The sequence below is a fragment of the Chiloscyllium plagiosum genome, chromosome 27 (genome assembly GCF_004010195.1).
Source record: "Chiloscyllium plagiosum isolate BGI_BamShark_2017 chromosome 27, ASM401019v2, whole genome shotgun sequence".
In the NCBI taxonomy this organism is placed as follows: Eukaryota; Metazoa; Chordata; class Chondrichthyes; order Orectolobiformes; family Hemiscylliidae; genus Chiloscyllium; species Chiloscyllium plagiosum.
In genome coordinates, this window is record NC_057736.1 from 32772953 (window position 1) to 32795023 (window position 22071).

At 40.6% G+C, this 22071-nt stretch overlaps 1 protein-coding gene across 2 annotated transcripts in view; it reads right to left on the minus strand.

Annotated features, from left to right (window-relative positions):
- The window catches only part of csmd2 (CUB and Sushi multiple domains 2), a 1704811-nt gene that overhangs the window by 218580 nt on the left and 1464160 nt on the right, over positions 1–22071 (minus strand). For both annotated transcript variants that reach the window (XM_043717868.1, XM_043717867.1), the window contains 2 exons: positions 17345–17548; positions 6827–6951 (listed from right to left, as the gene is read on the minus strand). In XM_043717868.1, coding sequence (XP_043573803.1) covers positions 6827–6951; positions 17345–17548 — 329 coding nt within the window. The remainder of the gene's footprint in view (positions 1–6826; positions 6952–17344; positions 17549–22071) is intronic.

Here is a 22071-nt window from a genome sequence, read left to right on the forward strand (position 1 = left end):
GAAACATTTTATGAAGATGTATTTTCTAAAACCTGAAGGAATGGGGTCAAGTTGGTAGGGAGGACCACATGCAGCTTCCAAAAATAACCTGATAGCACTCTCCTGCTAATTAAATCAATATCCAACATGAAATCCTTCCCACCAGGTTCTCTTTATCATATTTCACCTGGACAATGCTCAATGGCCTGCCAGCATAGATTAGCATTGACCTTGGTTCTCAGCCATTGACAGCTTTTCTCAAGGAGCAGAGTATGCAGCCACGAAATAAACAAGAAAATGCATTGTGAGTAATGCCATCAGTATTCCCGCTACACATGGTAGTTGGTGTAAACAGGAAATTAACAATGCATCCTCTGATCAAAGAGCTGGTGATACAGTATCTGTAACTGTGCTGGAATAGATTACCTTCTGTTTCACGCTGTGAGGATGTGAAAAGAATCGTCCAGAGTCCAAGATATCTGGTCCATCTGTCACCCTTTAAATTTTCAATAAAATGCCCCATTCCACTGAGGCTTGGAATATTAATTCATGTTGAGATCAACATCATATTTTAAGACTGCAATCATGCTTGAGGTTTGGTAAGCTGTTTCACAAGTTACATCTTACAGAGTTTATTAGGAAACACATTGTATAATTGTAACTAAGTATGGAAATTGTTTAATAAATTGTATTGTGCTTACTCTGCCTATTGATTTTGTCTGCTTGGCAATCCATTACATTTGACACCCCCAAACATTTTCTATACAATCATATGCCTGGCTAAAATGATTTACATTGTCATCTGGCAGATTACTTGCAATCACTGTGTCTATGTTAATGGTTCATTTTAATAAATTGTTCTCAAGGCAAAAATGGCTCCTTTAGCTGAATATTCAAACAGCAACTAAATTTAAAAGGATCAGTTTTAAAAAATAACACCCAATCTTTAAAGTTCTGCACTGTGTGTTTTTTGGTTTCTACTGTAGACTTAATGGACAGATTCGTTATGTACGTTTCAATGTAATTTGTAGAAAGCAGATCTATGACATTTACACTCAATTAATCTCAACAATCATACACTGTTACATAATAAATGACTATTAGGAACTGAATGAATAGAAATCCTGTTCAGTTATTATTACTTAACCAGAGTTCAATAGACACCCACATGGAGAAATCTAATTACAGAACAGACATCAATCCTGTGAATCTTCACAAGTGAAACTCATAATATAACCAATACTGCTCATTTCCTGCAGTCTGTGCCTCATCTTTAAGCCAATACCTCTGCACTGTCTCTTCTAAATCCATTCCTTACTACATCCCCGTTTCACAAAGCTTCCTAGAAACCCCTCAACTTAAAATTGTGTTTGCTCATCTCTCATCCCAGTCTGTCTCACATTTCCTCCTGTATGAGATGCAATTGATTTCTCCTGTGTGTCATGCACTCTGACATCTTAGAGCACGGTTCATAAATAAGGGTTGACACCGTTCTGACACATGAACTCATACTTTGAAATCAAAGCTACAGGTTTCAACAACAATATCCATATCTACCACAGACACCACCCTATAAAAGCCCCAACATTTATGGCTGAATATCCAGAGGCAAATGTGGGATTGAATCAAAAATAGAAATTGCTGGTGAAACTCAGCAGGTCTGGCAGCATCACTGGGAAGAAAGCAGAGTTAACATTTTGAGTCCGGTGGCTCCTCATTAGATTAAATGCTGCCTCCAGGTGAGTTTGGAGGCAGGAGTGAAGAATTTGATGAGGCCGGAGGTTACTCTGCTGGAGACCCTGCTACCCTCCCACCCCTGCACCAACTAGATTTGGTGTGAGAAAGTTCTCAGACAACCCTCTTGCCCTGATGTCTGTTGAAACTCTTAAATCAGCAATTAACGATCACTAATTAGCCTCATCAACTGAAGTGTGTGGGGAATTTTCCAGGCAGAATGCCTGACATTCAAACTCTGGCTTATGGTTGCCAGATGGTTGCCCCTTTGTAGGAATAATAAATGAGTCAAAAAGAAAGATAAACGTTTAAAAAAAGATATTCTCGCCAGTTTCTGTGTTGTTGTGAAGAATAGATATTGGAATGTTGACATTAAGCAGTTGATGCTGGGATCCTTGGTTCATGGAAATTCTTGGATCCTGTTTCCTTTGGCTTGGTGGCTCATTGACTCATTGGTCAGAGACGGCCTTCACCTTTTCTTTCCTTACATGTGTGTCAAGGATGTTCATTTGTCATTCTCAGAGCTGTGAACATCAGAGCTCCTGAGTCCACACGCTAGGATATCAGATCACTAATACAGATTGGAGCATGGTTGAACAATGTCCATATGTATTCTTGAAAGGGGAAAACACAAGCATATCTCTGCCCAGACTACTTCTTTTTTTAAAAATCATGTTCATGCTCTGAGACAGCGCCCAGGATAATAGCGTTCTGTTTGTACTCCACTTACTCACTTTGAAACTCCTGCCATTGAACCTTTCCAAAGTGTGACATTCCAAGGTCTCTCACTCGTGAAAGCCACAGAATTTACATTTACAGCCACTTTGACTATATTAACAAAAAGTAGCGATTAAAGTTTGAAGTTCCCTTAGGTACTCAGGGGTTAAAAACTGTGGTCATGACAGAGGCTGCAGGTCAATTGACTTAACTCAAAAACTCAATCTCCAATAATGTCCACATGGGTAATATTCATGGCAATGTGTAATTTTGTTAGGTTTTCATTGAACTGCCGTGCAGAATGAGAAGTTTTAAGTCCAATCTCCTGTATAGAGCTGAGTTCTGCGCTCTCATGCTCTGAAAACTGAAAGACTACAAAACATAACCTCACCAGCTGCAAGCTGAGATGGACATATGCTAGACCGATGGGGGGAGAGTAGGATGGTGCTGCAGGACATCATCAAAATTTGTACCTTCACTGCAAATGAATAACATCTGCTAGAAAGAATTGATGTCAGGAAAGGACAACACTGGACTGACATGTGATGCCTTGGATGTTAAATGCCACTGCAGTACTTGCTGTTAGACCTCAGTCATGCTTAGTAGCCACATGGTAAAGTATTGGAGGGTCAGCAATTCCAATGGAATTCTACCAGGAGTTGCTGCTTTCAGGAGGCTGTTGCAAAGAAGAAGAAACATGATTGAAACACATTCCTTCACATCAGTGAACAGCAAACCTGAGAACGCGTCTTGGAAGCATTCACGGCATTATAAGACTTCGATATGGAGATACTACTGGACATCTTAGGATTTCAAGGAAGTGTTATCCAAGATCTCAATAAAGTCTTATTAATCAAGTCTATCTTACTCTTGTAACCTTGACTCAGACTGCTATCACACAATGAACCTCACTGGTTCAAGACAGGAGTTTCTTCTTATTAATCTACCCAGTGGTATGCCTCATTAATTTAGACAAAATATATTTAGTAGACCCATGAAGTACGGGAGGATAGAGGTAGCCAACTACCCAGCCACATATTGGCATCAAATGCTCACACAAAATCATCCAATTCCTTCTCATAATGCACACTGCATTTTTTTTGCATTATTACGTTTCAGCAATCTTTATTTCATGTTGCCTTGCATTTTGTACCACTAAGTAATATAATGGCCATTAAAAATAAATTATTTTTTGTTTATTTTAAACTGGACTTTACAGATTACATTTTTAAGGTGCACAGGTATTAAGCTGTTGACTTTATTTGCTGGGGGTTTGGGGAGGGATGGGGTGCTAGAGGCAGTTGTGTTTGTCAATGTCAACAAGGTAGTCAATGTGTAGATATCACTGCGCAGGGAGTGCTCTCATGGAATGGTGAAGAACTGTGCATTTACTTTTGATCTTGTGAATTAAAGGACCTTCATTTATGATTCAAAATATAGACAAATAAATGCTTCTGCCACCTGCATTGTTGCATGCAATATTTGGAATTATCTATGAAATTTTACAGCATTGGTACAGATATTCCTGAATTATAAAGAATGATTTCAAGCTGGGCAATCTGAAATCACGAAATAAAAACAAAATGAATGAATAGCAGATGCTGGAAATCAGAAACAAAAATAGAAGTTGCTGGAAAAACTCAACAGTCCAACAGCATTTGTAGAGAGACATCAGTTAACATTTCTGTTCGGAAAAACACAGCAGGTCTGGCAGCACCAGTGACCCTCCTTCCGAACAGAAATGTTAACTGATGTCTCTCTACAAATGCTGTTGGACTGTTGAGTTTTTCCAGCAATTTCTGTTTTTTTGTTTCTGAAAACACCAATGATCAGAAATGGCCTTATATTTTAAGGGAAGCAGTTTGATATTGAATTTGGGACAACAACAGCTATAGACCAAAATTTGTCACATTTACCTTCCAGAATCTATTGAGTCATTTATTATAGCCTGAGCTAGCCTTAGTCAACATTGAACTCCTGATACATTACAAGTCCCCTCTGTGATAACAATATGGTGAAGATATAGGCTTTAAAAAGCTATAGAGACTACATATATTGAGAATAATGCCAATACTGGTTGGCACAGTGGCTCAGTGGTTAGCACTGCTGCCTCACTACACCAGGAACATGGGTTCAATTCCAGCCTCAGGCGACTGTCTATGTGGAGTTTGCACATTCTTCCCTTGTCTGCGTGGGTTTCTTCTGGGTGCTCCGGTTTCCTCCCACAATCCAAAGATGTGCAGGTCAGGTGAATTGGCTGTGCTCAATTGCTCATAATTTTCAGGGACGTGTAGGTTCGCTGCATTAGTCAGGGGTAAATAGTGTTGTACTCGATAAGAATTCTTAATTGGGATCACTGCTTTTCACCATTTATGTAAACATTCTGGATTCAGTAATCAGAAGTACAATTTTAAAATTCAGAAATGCCATCAAACTGGTATTAGCAGAAGGAAAACTCTGACATGAGTGAGCAAGTCTCCACAACTGGGTGGGCATTTAGTTGACAAAAATAGTTGAATATGAACATTTAAACATTTTTATAGGAGGAATAAGACCACATACGTCTTGAAAATTAAATATCTAATTGGGGTAGAGGAACAGAAATTCAGGGGTATAGGTACAACTCACAAGAAAGGAACAATGGAAATTAATAAAGTCAGTTAAAAAAAAACTAGCCACTGGGGATAAGTTTGAGATGGGGCAGGACAGAAAAACAGATAATTAATGTTAAACTTGTATAGAAACTTCATAGCATATTTTGAGTGATATGAACAATTCAAGATTTCTGAGAAACTAGAGCAAGAGTGGAAGAATCCAATGACTACAGAACTGAGATTATTCCTATCAAAAAAGATTGAACAAGCTGGGGCTCCATTCTCCGAAGAAACAAACACTGAGCAATGATGTGATAAAGGTGTTTCATATTATGAAAGGATCTGAGAGTTATTTTCATTAATAGCTGAAATCAAAACAAGGGGCCATAAGGCTAACACAATAGCAAAATATTAAAAATAGTGGAAATCTGAAATAAAAGCAGCAAGTACTGGACATATTGGGGATTTAGCGAATTGTATTCAATATCATACATACAGAAATGAAGACAGAGTTTGAGATAGGAAAGGGAAGGGTTTGAAATGGACAACATGAAAGTGAGGGCTAGATGGAAATAGGAAGAAAAGTTAATGATATACAGAGGGACTGCGATTTAAACATTTCCAACTTACAAAAGCTTGTACTTATGAATGCAATGTTATAGGAATGATATTTTAAGGACCTGACACATGAACATTTCCTGTACTTAGGAACAGCTGCTTCATATTGATCTGCATTGTATTCCAACTTATGTACAAATTCACTAATAAACAGACTCCATCACAGAACCTATTTACTACCTAGGGATGCCTGTATTCAAGTTTGTGACAACAGCAAGAAATATCCCTGGCTTCCACCCTACCACAGAGCTTCCCTTTCCCTCTCACCTCCATTCCCTTGTCTCTCTACATGCTTAAAAACTGTTGCACTTTTAACGTCTTCAGGTTTTGACAAAAACTGTTGACCTAAAATGCTAGCTTTATTTCTCCCTCCACAGATGCTGTCTGAATAATTCCAGAAATTTCTCTTCAGAGGCTATAAACATAGAATAATCACCAATAAATTTCACAGAGCATCCAAGATAAAAAAGGGCAGCACGGTGGCTCAGTGGTTAGCACTGCTGCCTCACAATGCAAGGGACCTGGGTTTGATTCCAGCCTTGGGCGACTATCTGTGTGGAGTTTGCACATTCTCCCCATTTCTGTTTCCTCTGGGTGCTCCAGTTTCCTCCCACAATCCAAAGATGTGCAGGTTAGGTGAATTAGCCATGGAAAATTGCCCACAGTATTTAGGGATGTGTCAGCTAGGAGCATTAGCCAGGGGAAGTATAGAGCAAGAGGGTATGGGATTGGGTCTGGGTGGGATACTCTTTGGAGGGTCGGTGTGGACTTGTTCGGCCAAATGGCCTGTTTCCACACTGCAGGAATTCTATGATTCTATACCCTGAGACGGGTTGGAATGTGAGAATTGCTACCACAGAGATTAATTGAATCAAATAAAATAGATGCATTCTCGGGCGAGCAAAAACAAAAGAATAGAAAAGAGAGATAAACAACAAGGAATATTGATAGGGTTTCGGTGAAGAAAGGTATGTCATATGGACCCTAAACACAGACATCAACTTGGTATGCTGAATGGTATATCTCTATATTATAGGTACTTCATAATATTCAGTGAACACTTAACAGGATATTCCACATCAGTCCTCTAATGGTGATAACTTGTATGTTTTTACACAGTGGGCAGATTCTCGATGGTACATTTGAAATCAATTGTCATTTGCCTTTTGTACAAATATGAATACCTGTATGCCAGCTCCTTCAGGGACTGTGATTTTCCATAAACAGTTCAGGCTGTTCTGATAAGGATCGGGAAAGCCCGGTGAAAGAATTGTGCCCTTTCGTTCAGTGAGATTTCCTCCACAAGGTACTGAAAAGAAAATGATAAACTGGCTTCATTAAGACTGAATGAGAACAATGCATGAACTTTGTTGAAAGAGACATAATGTCTTTGTACACAGGTAGACTTTGTGTGATTTGTCATAAATTCCTGAACAAGCAGATATTCTAAGAAAAACTTTACAGCTCAAAGAATCAGAGAACCAAAATGTCTCATAATAGAATACAATTTGTCCAAATGAAGAAAATAAAGTCAATATGTATCCTTTCACCTCACTGATTTGACATGGATGACCTTCAGAAATGTATTTCATGCAATGGATTCTGACACTTCCTATGAAATCAAATATTTCATTTTATTTGGATGTAAACAATGCAATCAAGGCCACATTTTTTTTGTCAGCTCCAAATGCCTTCGACAATGTGACAGTGAACCATCTTCCTTGAATTGTGGCAGTCCACAGATTCCTTCTACCACAGTAGAAATGGCAGAAGTGCGTATATTTAGATATATAAGATAAACTATAGCAACCCAGCATAGCTGACAATACCTCCTCCACCATAATCCTCAAAACCAGTGCCCCACTTGGCTGCAAACTCAGCCCTCTACTCCATCATGACTATATGGCCAAATTCCACCCATTTGCAAATTTGCTGACATCACCATTGTAGGTCGAATATCAAACAAGGATGAGGTAGAACACAGGAAAGATTGAGTGCTTAGTAGCATGGTGCAAAGACAATAATCTCTCCATCAGTGTCAGAAAAACAAAAGGACTGATCATGGACTTCAGGCAGCAAAGTCTAGGGCACATCCCTGTCTGCATCATTGGTTCTGAGGTGGAGATGGTTGAGAGCATCAAATTCCTGGAAGTGATGATCCTGAACAATCTGTCCTGGTCCATTCACATCACCACGACATTCAAGCAAGTAAACCACCATCACTATTTCCTCAGGAGGTGAAGGAAATTCGACATGATCACAAGGACTCTCTTTCATCCTCTTCCATCAGACAGAAGATATAAAAGTTTGAACACATGTACGAATCGACTCAAGAACAGATTCTTCCTGGCTGTTATCAGGTGTTTGAATGGACCTCTCCAATGTTAATGTTGATCGCTTTCTCCGCACCTTCTCTGTGGCTGTAACACTGTATACTGCACTCTGTTCTGCCACCCTGATGCACTTAGACTGGTGCCATCTGCCTGTATAGCACACTAAACAAAACTTCTCACTGTATCTTGGGGCATGTAATAACAATAAATCAAACTCAACACTCCTTCAATACCACCTGCCAGACCTCTGATTGCAAAGAATTGGAAGGTCAAGGGCAACTCATGGAGGGAAAAATTCCCCATCGAGCCACACTATCTCAGACATGGAACTATATCCTTCATGATGCTGGATTAAGTCCTGGAACTCCATTCATTACGGATAGCCCAATAATCCAAAGATTGCAGTGGCTCAAAAAGTCAACTTACCAACAAAAAAAACTTTTAAAAATATATACATAATTTAGATGTGATATAGGTTAGCACAGTAGCACCTCATAACATCAGGGAACCAGGTTCGATTCCAGCTTTGGGTGACACTCTGTGTGGAGCTTGCACATTCTCCGTGCATCAGTGAGAGTTTCCTCCAGGTGCTTTGGTTTCCTCCCACAGTCCAATAATGTGCAAGTTTGGTGGATTGGCCATGCTAAATTGCCCACAGTGTCCAGAGATATGTAGGCTAGATGGGTTAGGCATGGAAAATGCAGGGTCACAGGGATGGGGTGGTTATGGGAGAGTTGGTATGGACTCAATGGGCTGAATGGCCTGCTTCCACACTGTTGGGATTCTATGATATTCCCGCATTCTCTCTTCTCAATTTATTTGCAACTGTAATATAACACAATGATCTTCTTTCTATTTGCAGAATTGATTTGAGGTAATTTCTGAGTTTTTATGCTGGCAGGCAAAGCCTCCTACAGTAATTGTGATTTTTATTTGTAAGTACATAGTAATTTGAAGCCAAGAAATTTAAAACGGTATTTTTGAGGAGATACTGAATCACTGTCTCAGTGGAGGTCAATCAGTTTCAATCATTTGCAACTTGCTGAGCTCTGGTTTCTGCCCTTTGGTGCATTTTCTGACCAGGTTGGAGTTCATGAGCTGGAGACGGTGCACAAATTACATGTTCCTGAAATTGATCTTTCTACTTAACCCAAACATCACAGGGAATTACTTGTTGTTTAAAACAAAAACGCCTCTTCAGTTGCAATGTATACATGAGAAAACAAAAAAAAAATTAAACTGTCTGATTTTTGGTATGAACACTATGTTCAATACAGCACATATATTAAGCTATTTCATTCAACTTCTCTGATCATCTGGGAATCTCAGCCTGTAAAAAAGGTCAACATTCAAGGTAGATATTTTCTGCTGAAATATTCTTAAAATGTGTAAAGTTCAAACTTTAGAGGGTTGTAAAGCAAAATTCTCTCTGATCTTCAGATATCACTGCTTGAAACTATGCCGATTATACAATGAGAACAGAAAGAAATTTGACTGCAAGGGTTCTGCAAGGTTTCTCCTTGCACTACCACGATTGAAGGAAGAATAGAACAAGACACCCCAATTGAAAGGAAAGTAGTAAGACTAGCTTCATGTTGCTTTTAGTGAATGCCAGACTCCTGGAGATTTCATACAGAATAGAGAAATAAAGAATTAAGATACCATGCTAAGAATAGGGAGGGCAAAGGATTAAAGTGGTTAATAGGTAATTCTAAAACTGGAGTTCTGACAGCTGTTTTCATTCTCTATGGACCACGCTGAACCTCTAAGTATGCGTAATACCGGCACATTATTCAAATTGGTGCAGTTTGCGATCACACTTAAGCTAATTATTCTTAATTAGGAAGTCAATATGCTTACCACAGATGGAGTAAGTACAACTTCAAGTTGAGAAAAGTGTAACTAATACAGGCCTTAGGTTAGACAGAGAAGTGGCCTACTGGGATTGAAATCATAATCTTGGTCTTCTCAGTGGACACAGAAAGCTATTCATAGAATTGGCCACTTGCTCATCCATACCTGCCCCTTGAAAAGTTTTCCAATTATCCATATGCAACTTTTCCCAGAATGCAGTTCTTTTTCCCTTTTTAGTGTATTTGTGGATAGTCTTCTTGCAGCACACTTTCAGTTCACAGCAATTATGTTGAAAAAAATCTCTTCTGCAACCTACTAGCTTGGATGGCAAAACATGAACACTAATTATAAGTAAAAATAAAATTTCTAAATGTCATGATGTTATCGAATCAGAAAATCACTTCAGCAATGAACAAAATAGTTCAGTGTAACTCAAAGAGCTTAGCACTGGCCATCCATTCCCAGTCAGAATAGAGGAAGTATGATGACAATGAATATAATTTCTCAGTGAAATTGACACTATGCCCCAAAGAAAGCGAAGTCAACCAGGCAAGAATGAATGAGCACACAAAAATATATAACTTCACAGGCACAACATGGGTTTGTTGATTAATTCTCACTGTTCCTTCTTGATATTTCTCTTGGGTTCTTTATATTTTCTAGCTTCTCTGTTCTGTAAATTTCACTCAAGTTGCTTGTATCAAATGTCAACAGCAGTAATGTTTTAAGGTAACTTACTTCAACCTTTTTATTGTTTTTAGCCTTCTCATGAAAATCATCAGTTATTGTACTTAAGTTATGAATAAAACCATTTTCTGAAAGAGGCTATGCTATTTATGTGCGAATAGACGGGAAGAAGGTAATCCAGGTTCCTTTAAATGGAAACAGAATTATATTTCTGGGGAGCCTAGCACTGACTGACAAATCACAAAATAAATATTTTGGGATTTTCCCAACATCTGGCAGAAACACTTTGGAAGATAGAAATTCTAACAATTAATAGATGCTAAAGATGAAATATCACAATTGATTTGTTGTCAACTCTCCGAATAATCAATATGACCAGCCCTGTCGCAAAAAGTGTCAGAGTTAGAGTGGGAATGTGCTTTGAGAGTCTGTTGCATATTGTTATGAAGATGTGGGTGCCCTATACCTTTAAGAGAGTTAAAAGCTAGCAGTGACAGCACCAAGTGTTCTCAATAAGACAAAGTATAACATGTGCTCCAGCTACTGGGGTAGCTAGTTGCCTGGAAATGACAAAACAGATTTGAATTAGGCCAATCAGTTTAAATTATACCCCCAAAAATACCAAATTCCAATCATGTTTGAATTGAGTAAATTGACAATCTTAAAAGCCAATGACACAATCCATTGCTTTGGGGGTATAATACCCGGGAAAATTGAACAGTTGGGAGGAGAACTGCCATCAGACCAACAGCTGTAGACTCCAAGTCAGAACTCTCTGAGAGGTATCTATCTAGAGAAGGAATTTGCACAGAAAAAAACCCTCAACACTGACCTGGAGAGCCAATCTACTGAGGAAGATAAAGAAAAGATTTGAATGCTGGCTGGTTTTAAAATTTGGATTTTTTCTATAAAACCTAATTGGGCATTTTATCAGACTAGTATTATAGAAGGGAAGGTAAAAGATAGGTTTAAGGAAGGAATTGTAAATAATTGTTAGTTAATTATTCACTGTTATACTTTAAGAAATAAAGTTGTTAATTTTTATTTTACATAGTTCTTGGCCACTTGAATTTTTACAGATTACTGCACGGGATAAATCTTTCCTGTGTTGCTGGTTTAAATTAAGCAGGAGGATTTACCCAGTGTCATAATAATATGGAGGAAAGAAAGGGAGAACAGGAAGCTCATGCACACTTCCAACGAAACATCAGCTGAAGGCAGAAGTACCTGCAACCCGCCTCAAACTAGAATAACTGGTACGTGCTAGGAAATTCAACCAGAAATAATTTTGCACCTGATTTTATCAGCCAACCTCTTTTGCGACTGGTTATGATTTACTGGGAGCAGTAAACTGGGGATTTTGTTTGTATATTCATTTGTGGAATATGGGTGTCACTGGCTGGCTAGCTAGCTAATTTCCCCCTTGAAAATGTGCTGATGAGTTGCCTTCTTGAACCACTGCTGTCCACATGCTGTAGGCAGGCCCACAATGCCATTAGGGAAGGAATTTCAAGGTATTGACCCAATAACAGTGAACAAACAGTGATATACTCTTCAGTCAGGGTGGTGAGTTGCTTGGAGGGGAACTTGCAGTTGGTGGTGCGCCCATTTTTTATGCTGCCCTTGTCCTTCCAGATGGAAGTGGTTGGAAGATGCTGACTGAGGATCTTTGGTAAATTTCTACAGTGCATCTTGTAGATGGTACAGACTGCTGTAGTGGTGGAGTGAGTGGATGCTCGTGGATATGATGCCAATCAAGCAGGCTGCTTTGTCCTAAAGCACCTAACGCCATGGGCAATTTTGCATGGCCAATTCACTTGATCTGCACATCTTTGGATTGGAAACCAGAGCACCTGGAGAAAACCCACACAGACACTGGAAGAATGTGCAAACTCCACACAGACAGTGGTCCGAGGGTGGAATCGAAACTGGGTCCCTGGTGCTGTGAGGCAGCAGCGCTAACCTCTGAGCCACCAGGTCAATGATGTTAAGCTTCTTAAGTGTTGTTGAAGTTGCACAGATCCAAGCAACAGGGGAGTGTCCAATCACACTCCTGACTTGTGCCTTGTAGATGGTGGACATGTTTGGGAGTCAGGAAGTGAGTTACTTGCTGCAGTATTCCAAGCTTCTGATCTGCTCTTGGAGCCATTTTTATTTACATGGTAAATCTAGTTGAGTTTCTGATCAATGGTAACCCCCAGTGATCGTAACACCACTGCGTGTCAAGAGGTGGGGGTTAGATTGTTTCTCATTGCAGACAGTCATAGCCTGAAATTTGTATCATGCAAATATTACACATGACTTCTCAGACCAAGTCTGAATATTGTCAAGGTCTTGTTCCACTTGAACATGGACTGCTTCAGTAACTGAAGACTCGTAGATGGTATTGAACAGTGTGCAATCATCAGTGAACATCCTCACTTCTGACTTGGTGAAGGGAATCATTGATGAAGCAGGTAAGGATGGTTGGGCCTCGGACACTGCCCTGAGGAACTCCTGAACAGATGTACTGGAGTTGAGATGACAGACCTCTAACAACTGCAACCATCTTCCTATGTGCCAGGTATGACTCCAATCATTGGAGAGTTTGCTCTGATTCCCATTGATTCCAGTTTTCTTAGGGCTCCTTGATGACAGGGCTATCACTCTCACCTCACCTTTGGGATTCAGCTATTTTGTCCATGTTTGAACCATGACTGTAATGAGGCCAGGAATTGAAAGGCCCTGGCAGAACTCAACCTGGGCATCACTGAGCAGGTTATTACTGAGCAAGTGCAGTTGGATGGTACTGTTAATGACACCTTCCATTCTTTTACTGATGATCAAGAGTAGACTGATTGGGCAGTAATTGGCTGGGTTGCATTTGTCCTGCTTTTTGTGTACAGGACATACCTGAGCAATTTTCCACATTGTTGGGTAGATACTAGTGTTGTAACTGTACTGGAAGTGCTTAGCTAGGGGAGCGGCAAGTTCTGGTGCACTGGTCTCTAGTACTATCGCCGGAATTTTGTCAGAATGCACAACCTTTGGACTATCCAATGCCTCCAACTTTTTTTAGTGTCATCTGGAGTTATTTGAATTGGCTTACGATTGGCATCTGTGATGATGGGCACCACTGGAGGAGGCTGAGATGGATCATCCATTAGGCATTTCTGGCTGAAGATTGCAGTGAATGCTTCAGCCTTACCTTTTGCACTGATGTATTTTGCTCTTCCATTGTAGAGGATGGGGATAATTGGGGAGCTACCTCCAAAAGTGAGTTATTTAATTGCCCACCACCATTCACAACTAGATGAAGCAGGACTGCAGAGCTTAGGTAGGATCCGTTCATTCTGGGATCGCTTAGCTCTGTCTATCATAGAGTCCGAGAGTCATACGGCATAGAAACAGACCTTCTGGTCCAACCAATCCATGCCGAACATTATCCCAAACTAAACTGGTCCCATCTGCTCCTGGCCCATGTTTCTAATTCATGTAGCTATCCAAATGTCTTTTTAAATGTTGTAATTGTACACATATCCACCACTTTCTCAGGAAATTCATTCCACACACAAACCACCTTTAGTGTAAAAAAAATTGCCTCATGTTCTTTTAAATCTCTCTCCTTAAAAATGAGCCCTGTGGTCTTGAAATTCCCCAGCCTAGGGAAAAGACTACTACCTTTAACTCTGTCCATACCTCTCATTATTTTATAAACTTCTATCAGATTGCCTCTCAACTTCCTATGCTCCAGCAAAAAGAAAGTCCCAGCCTATTCAGACTTTCTTTATAACTCAAACCTTCCATACCCGGCAACATCCTGGGAAATCTCTTCTGAACTCTTTCCAGCTTTAATAATATCCTTCCAATAATATCCTTCCAATAATTGGGCCACCAGAACTGGACACAGTATTCCAGAAGAAGCCTCACCGATGTCCTGTACAACCTCAATTTTACCTCCCAACTCCTATACTCAAAAAAATGAAAAATGAAGGCAGATCTTCCAGCTCAGCAAGCAAACTTACATCCAGAAACTCAACCCGAGCTACAAATCTTTTCAAAACCCGTGAAAGCAAGCCTTCGTTTTTTTTTTAAACCACTCTGTCTTTCTGTGATTCAAACTTTAAAGAATTATGTACCCGCACTCCTTTGTCCCTCCGTTCTACAACATCACCAAGGCTCTACCATTAATTGTGTAAGCCCTACCCTTGTTTGTTGTATCACAATGTAATACCTTGCATTTATCCAGATTGAACTCCATCTGCCATTTTTCCGTCTATTGACTCATTTGATCAAGATCCATCTGTGATCTTAGAAAACCTTTGTCGCTGTCTATTATGTCACCTTTTTTGGTGTCGTCCCCAAAACTTACAAACCATGCCTTCAATATTCTCATCCAAATCACATATAAACGACAAACAAAAGAGGACCCAGCATGCAAGTAATCCTGCTTGGTAGCATCACCAGGTTGACACCTCATTTTCACATTTGCTCAGCGCTGCTCCTGGCACACCTTCCTGTACTCTCCATTCAACTTGGGTTGATCACCTGGCTTGATGGTAATGGTTAAGTGGAGGGATAAGCCTGACTATGAGGTTGCAGATTGCTGTCGATCGCCCACAGTGCCTCATAGCTGAAGCAGGCCATCACAACATTCCTGCATTGTGTGAGTGTTCTGCTTTGTTTTTGTAACTGGTGTTGAATATCAATTAATTTTTCTATAATAAGGCCCATGACAATCTTGTTACTGCATGATCTGCAACTTTTCAGGGACATACATCATGGCTAGGAACTATCCACTTCAAAAAATGTAAATCCATTCAAAGTTTACCCATCCTCATTGTTCAAATGTTCACTTACATTATTTGCACAAAACAAAAATACACGGGCAACATGTCACATGTGTAACATGTTTCACACAAGAAAAGCGGAGGAGGATGGCAGACAACATGGTCAGCTGGAGTACTAACATCAATGTACATGTGGTGGATGATGCCTTCGCTGCTGATCAGCCCCTCAGCCCTGCAGGGTAGAAGCAGGAATTCCGGCTGACATTCAGGATAACAGTGGTGGCTGGAGTGGTTGGGACAGCCAGATGAATGTTGGGTCTGGCAAGATACTAAGGGAAAACCCGTGGAGCAGGACCTGTCCGAGATCCATTGGAAGGTGAATGAGTGCCTTAGGCCCAGTGATCACTGCACTGGCTGAGTTGTAATGATGAGGACTTCGAGGGCAGTGTTTCAGGTTAGCACTACTGCCTCACAGTGCCAAGGACCGGAGTTCGATTCCACTCTTAGGCAACTGTCTGTGTGAAGTTTGTGCACTCTCCACCTGTCTATGTGGGCTTCCTCTGAGTGCTTTGGTTTCCTCCCACAGTCCAAAGACATGCAGGTTCAGTGGATTGGCCATGCTAAATTGCCACAGTGTCCAGAAAAATTCAGGATTGTGGGGTCGGTCTGGGTGAGATGCTCTTTGGAGTGTAGACTCAATGAGTTGAACAGCCTGTTTGGATGGTGTAGGGATACAATGATTTTTGGTTCAGTTACTGACGGCCGCTGGTGAGATGGCGTCAACTACAGAGATCTCCCTGAACCTAGGTTCAACAATCCAGGAAGTGCAGAGACTTTGCTTCCGACTTACCTCAGTCAGTGAAGCTGGGAGCTAACTGACCTGTGTGAATGGCACACAGCAACAGGGCCAGCTTCAAACTCAAGCCTGCAAACAGCCAAGCTTATAGATGCCATGATATATCCCTACTTCTGAGCCAAGGGGCCTTGCTTGGAGTCCCACTTGTGCTGATGCGGTGTCAAAACATACCTGAACAGTTTCTAAATATTTTAAATTTCTGCAGGTACATTTACTATTACCTTAAGGAGCTGGTATGGGCATGTTAAGAAGCTTATTTTGATTATCTCATCTTTGTTGTGCAGAAATTTGAGAAGATATGTAGAGTGAGGGGTTGTTGAAAGAAGTTAATCTAGGTGAAAGGTATACTTCAGCTTTATTGATTTGCTAAGGTTGAGCTGCAATTTTGAAACGTACAAAAACAGCAATTCCTGGACAAACTCAGCAGGTCCGGTAGCATCTGTGAAGAGAAAATAGAATTAATATTAACAGTGCCCCTTCATCAGAACTGACAGCAGTTCGAGAAGTGTGATATTTATGCTGATGACAGGGTTGGTGGTGGCGGGGATGTGTGAAAAGGTGCAAGTGGATTGGTGGAGCCCACATTGTGGAGGTGGTTGGGAGGTGGTTGGGAGAGAGAGAGAGAAAGAGAGAGACTTGGTAGACAAAGGGGCTGTAGCAGCAATGTTGCTAATGTGGCTGGGCTCGACTAATTTAGTAGGGGCAGCAGGCCCTTCCCAATCTGCGCAGCTTATTTTCTCAGTGAATACCCTCACTGTGCTACTGGTGGAGTGTTACTCTTGAAAAGACAGTAGATGCAGACATTATTCAAATTGGAGAATTCACTGCATCCTCAAGGTTAGTTTCATGGATTACTCCAAGGTGTAACTGTAACAGAAACTCTATCTATTTTAAACCAAAGCCAAAGATTCTACTACAGAGACAGGCAGCACAGGGTCACTTGTTTTCTTTTTCGAACAGACACATAACCCCTGTAACGGCAATTCAGCAGTGTTCACCTACCAATCCAGGCATTCTAGCTTCACTATCCTTAGAAATGTTTGGGCCTTTAGTTACTGGAATAAAATTCACAATTAATAGTTTCTGATCGTCAGTTTATGATAACTTTGTACAAATCAGTGAAAATTCCACTGGTTGTCCTGCGCCACTCTGTCAAGTTTAGTCACTGAAGAGAGGCTTGAGGAGTTGGTTTGGTTCACTTACCTGAACAAGTTGGTGCGGAGTCATTCCACTGTGCCAAGGCATCAGGTACAGCTAGGCATTCTATGTTCTGGGAACCTTGGAGAGCGTAACCTGGATTGCATTCGAAGCGGATAACGGCGCCCACAGCAAAGTCATTTCCTATTCTTCTGCCATACCTTGGCTCAGGTATCGAGCTACATTGTGTGGCACTTGTCCGGGGTACCGCTGTAGGTTAACAAATGGAATAATTCAAATTCAATTTTCAGGTTAATCACTGAACAGGCACAAAGTGAGGAATCGAGGCTCAAAAAAGAAAACACAAGGAAGAAATGTTTCAAAGGAGATGACAGGCTATTTACACTCAATTGAGACACCTGAAAACTGAACTTAATTAAAGTGGCATGCCTGTACATATACAGTGAAAAAGCAGAATACAGGAGAGGAAATGTAGCCAACATGTAATTAAATTAATATTGTTTTCTATTTGCTTTTCCTCCTTCTTGGAGCTTAGACCCAAGCCCATTCCTGGTTACAGTTTAGTTCTTGTACCAGCTTTAAGGATTTCGTATGAAGTGAGCTTTAGTCAGGCTCGACCTAGTTTCCTGATGAGTGTTAGTAATCTCTAGCAGAAAACAGCATACAGTCCAGTATAAATTAGCACAAACTGTCAACCACAATCTGTGAGCAAACTGTCAGTGAGGTTGATCAAACGGGAAGTGGGGACAGCAGGAGGTGATGTTCAGAAGTTTAGAATCTGGAAATACTGATGGGACATAATGATGTTTTTCTCTGTTTGATTACATTTTTATACCTGCCAACAAGTTCTTCAAAATTCTCGATTCTGAACTTTCAGATTGCGCATTTTGAAGCAAACAAGAATAGGAGTGATAAAGCTTTTCAGAATTCCAGACAACCAAATCTCCAAATAAAAATCTCGTTAACACCAAAATGGTAAATTTTGAGGCCTCCTGGCCAAAAGCAGTACTTGAAAATGGAAGAGAATTATTGACCATCCTATTCTTGCTGTTGAGGCAATGACAGTGTCACACAGACCTATCACTATGGCTGAAGTGTCCCCAACGCAGACGGTATTTATAAATCAAATTGAGATACTAAGAGAGGGGAATAGGGCAACATGGTGGCTAGGTGGTTAGCACTGCTGCCTCACAGCGCCAGGGACCCAGTTTCAATTCCAGCCTCCAGCAACTGCCTGTGAGGAGTTTGCACATTCTCCCTGTGTGTTTGTGGGTTTCCTCCGGGTTCTCTGATTTCCTCCCATAATCCAAAGAATTGGCCAGTCTAAATAGCCTCATAGTGTTCAGGGGTGTGTGGGTTTTGTGCATTAGTCAAAGTAATAGATTAAGGGAATGGGTCTGAGTGGACTCTTCGGAGGGTTATTTTGGACTTGTTGGGCCTAATGGCCTGTTTCACACTGTAGGGATTCTATGTGATACTGAGGTGTTTATCTGATTTCATCAGTATTATGCAAAATAAAAACAACGGTCACAGCATCCTTCTTGTGCACATAGAAAAAACAACAAATTCAGCATGGAAATACAAAAAAAATACTGCAGATTACCCCTAGTTAATGCTTATCATTTACCTCAGCCTCAGTATAGTCTCACAGTTCACCAACATGTCTGTGGTCCCAAATGAATGAGCTGCCTTTGTTGTTTAAGTTATTGATTCTGAAGGGGTTCATGCTTATATTATATTGACTTCACTCATTCTACTTATGTAATGCACAATCTGTGGGTGGAGACAAGGGTTCTACTCTAGCTTTCAGAGTTAGATGTTCTGAACCAGCTCTCTGAGGTTATAGTAATTATACCTGACCAACTGCTTATTGCTATCATAATTAAACCTCCTTTATGTATGTACAGCAATTCTATACATAGTCTATAGTAGTGTATCCTTTATCACTGGTCACAAAGGAGGACTGGCAGCTGCCAACCACCTCAAATAACTCTTACCCTGTGCCACATAGTGGGAGAGATGACAAATACCATTGGGCACCAGCAACAGTTATCTAGAAAATATACCAATGGTTTAATGTGACCAGCTGGAGTTCCATAAATAAAAAAAGCCTTCTTTTCAACCTCAGATGGAGCATAAAGGGTTAACTCGTGTGGGAGTACATGTTTATAGGAAGAAGCTACGTCATTGGTGATGCTATGATCACATGCAGATCACACTCTAGAGAAGAAGTAACAGTTTAGATCTTATGCTGAGTTGGAATGTGTATAGTTAGCATGATGTAAACAAACTCTAAGAACCAAGAATCTGGTCATCGCTCTACCTTAAAATAGCACACCACCAACATTATCTAAAACTCCACGTGTCAACAGAGGATTGCAGCACTTTTGACTGCTGTACAGAGTAGCTGACTGATGCACTCACACACCAACAAGTCAAAATCTACCCTGCAATTTATACCACTGCTCCATCTTTCCTTTCCTTCTGTTCTCTCTCCTTTTTATTTTAACTTTTATTGATTTCAACTTTGACCTTGTCTTATTTTTGCATAATAAATTCCATTCTACCTATTCAAAGTATTTTTTCCCACATTCTTCATCCATTCATCAATGCCTCTCATGTGCTGGCAAGGCTCACGTTGTTAAAACAAAAGCAGGCTCTGATTAATTAAAACACTTCCAGAAGGCAAATCTTCCAACTAACTGAGGCCACATTGCACATACAACCAGACGAACCTCATAGCCAATGTGCTCCAGTCAAATGGTACTCCTGTTAGATATGTCATTTTGCCCCTTGTTAAGCCAGTAATGAATGGATGAGAACACATCCATGCACATTAACAGCTTTTGGTAGGTCAGTTTTGATGCTATCCTCAACCATGTCTGAGCAATGGTAATGCTCACACAAACACCAAAGCAGAACACAGCGAATGCTGATAATCTGGAATAAAAGCAGCAGTTCTGGTCACATTCATTGTGAGAAATACTTCAAGTGTTTCAAGGTGATGACCTTTTGTCAGAAATAGAAAATGTCAGAAGTATAATGGCTTTTATGCAAGTAATATTGACAGGGAACAAATAGAGGGGGAAAGGACAAATGGAAAGTTCTGTTGTAAGGTGGAAGGCGAGAGAGATTAATGATAACAGTGACAATGGAACAAGGTGAAAGGAGATAGGATTTGTAAAGAAATAACAGGGCTGAAGGATGGTTTGAATTGGAATTAGAATCATTACTAAAAACTGCTGCCTGAAGAAAAGGTCAGAGGTTAAGATCTGAAGATGTTGAACCGGTTTGAGTATAGAAGCTGTGAAATTTCAAATCGATGGATGATGAGGTCTTCCTTGAGATTGTACTGAGCTTCACTAAACAACACAAAAGGTCAAGGATCGAGGTCAGAGTGGGAGTGAGGTGGAGAATTAAAATGGTAATCGAAGTTCGAGGTTATGGTTGCAAATTGAACAATGGCCCTCTGCAGAAACCCATTTTACAATCGACCCACACTGTGTACAAGGCAACACTTAACTGTGTCAATTCCATTTACTGACACTATTCATGCCACTTCTCTGCCAAAATCATGATGGGGCTCTCATTTCCACCTCCATGACCTTGACATTCATCTGCCAACTTCAAAACTACATACAGCTTGACCTCTGCTTTCAGCATTCCAAAGAGACCCGAGGAATGGAGGATACAGGAGCAGGAGTAGGCCATTTGGCCCTTGGATTCTACTCCACCCTTCAATACGATCATGACTAAACCTGTTTGTAGTCCCACATTCAGTTTCCTGTCCCCATAACTCTTTACTCTCTGGTATCTCAAAACATCTGTCTAAGCCAACCTTAAATAAATTTAAATATCCAAGCCTCACTACTTTTTGGGAAAGAGAATGCCACATACTGCTGGCCTTTGAGTGAAAAAATCCTTTTCTGTTTTAATAAAGAGATTGCTCATTCTCTAAAGTCTGTCCTTTTTGTTTAATCTGTCTCTCAAGAGGAAACATCCTGCTAGTCCCCTCGAGATCTTGTGTGTCTGAACAAGATCACCTCTCATGTTCCTAAACTCTGAGGCCACGTGTGTTTCACATTTCTTTCTAAGATAAGCACTTCATCCCAGGGATAATTTGAAGGAAATTCTCCAAATTGCTACTGAAACAAGTTTATCTTTGTTCAAATAAGGAGATCAAAATTGTCCATAATACTGCAGACATTGTCCTGCACAGCTACAGTAAAGCTCCCCAACTTTTATATTCCATTCCCCATGCAATAAATGACAACATTCCTATTGCTTGTCAAATCACTTGTACATGTATACAGAGGAACATCGATTTTCCGAATACCAATTATCCGAAAATCCGATTAACCGAAGGAGATCTCGAGGTTCCGATGGAAACATTACATCAAAGACGTGTTTCCAACAGTGATTGTGTCTTTTGTTTACAGTGATTACACAAGCACCGACTCCAAATGACTGACTTCCTGCCCTCTTTCTCTCCCCGGAGTTCTACACAGGGGTGTACCCTAAACCCCCATTCCCCACATAATCTCTCCAACATTGTCCTGTCCTCTCCAACATAGAACCTGTCAAAAAGTTGCAGTCAAAAGTTAAGTGTGTGCTGTGGCTGCATGTGTGTGCTATTTGGAGAATTACCCCACAAAGGCAACTGCAGCAATCTTGTTGTTGGTGTTCAGTGCAGCTGCACCGGAGAGGGGGTCGGGTGTGTACGGGGTTGGGGGTGGGTGGGAGGGTGTGTTGGATGGGGTTTGGGGCGGGGG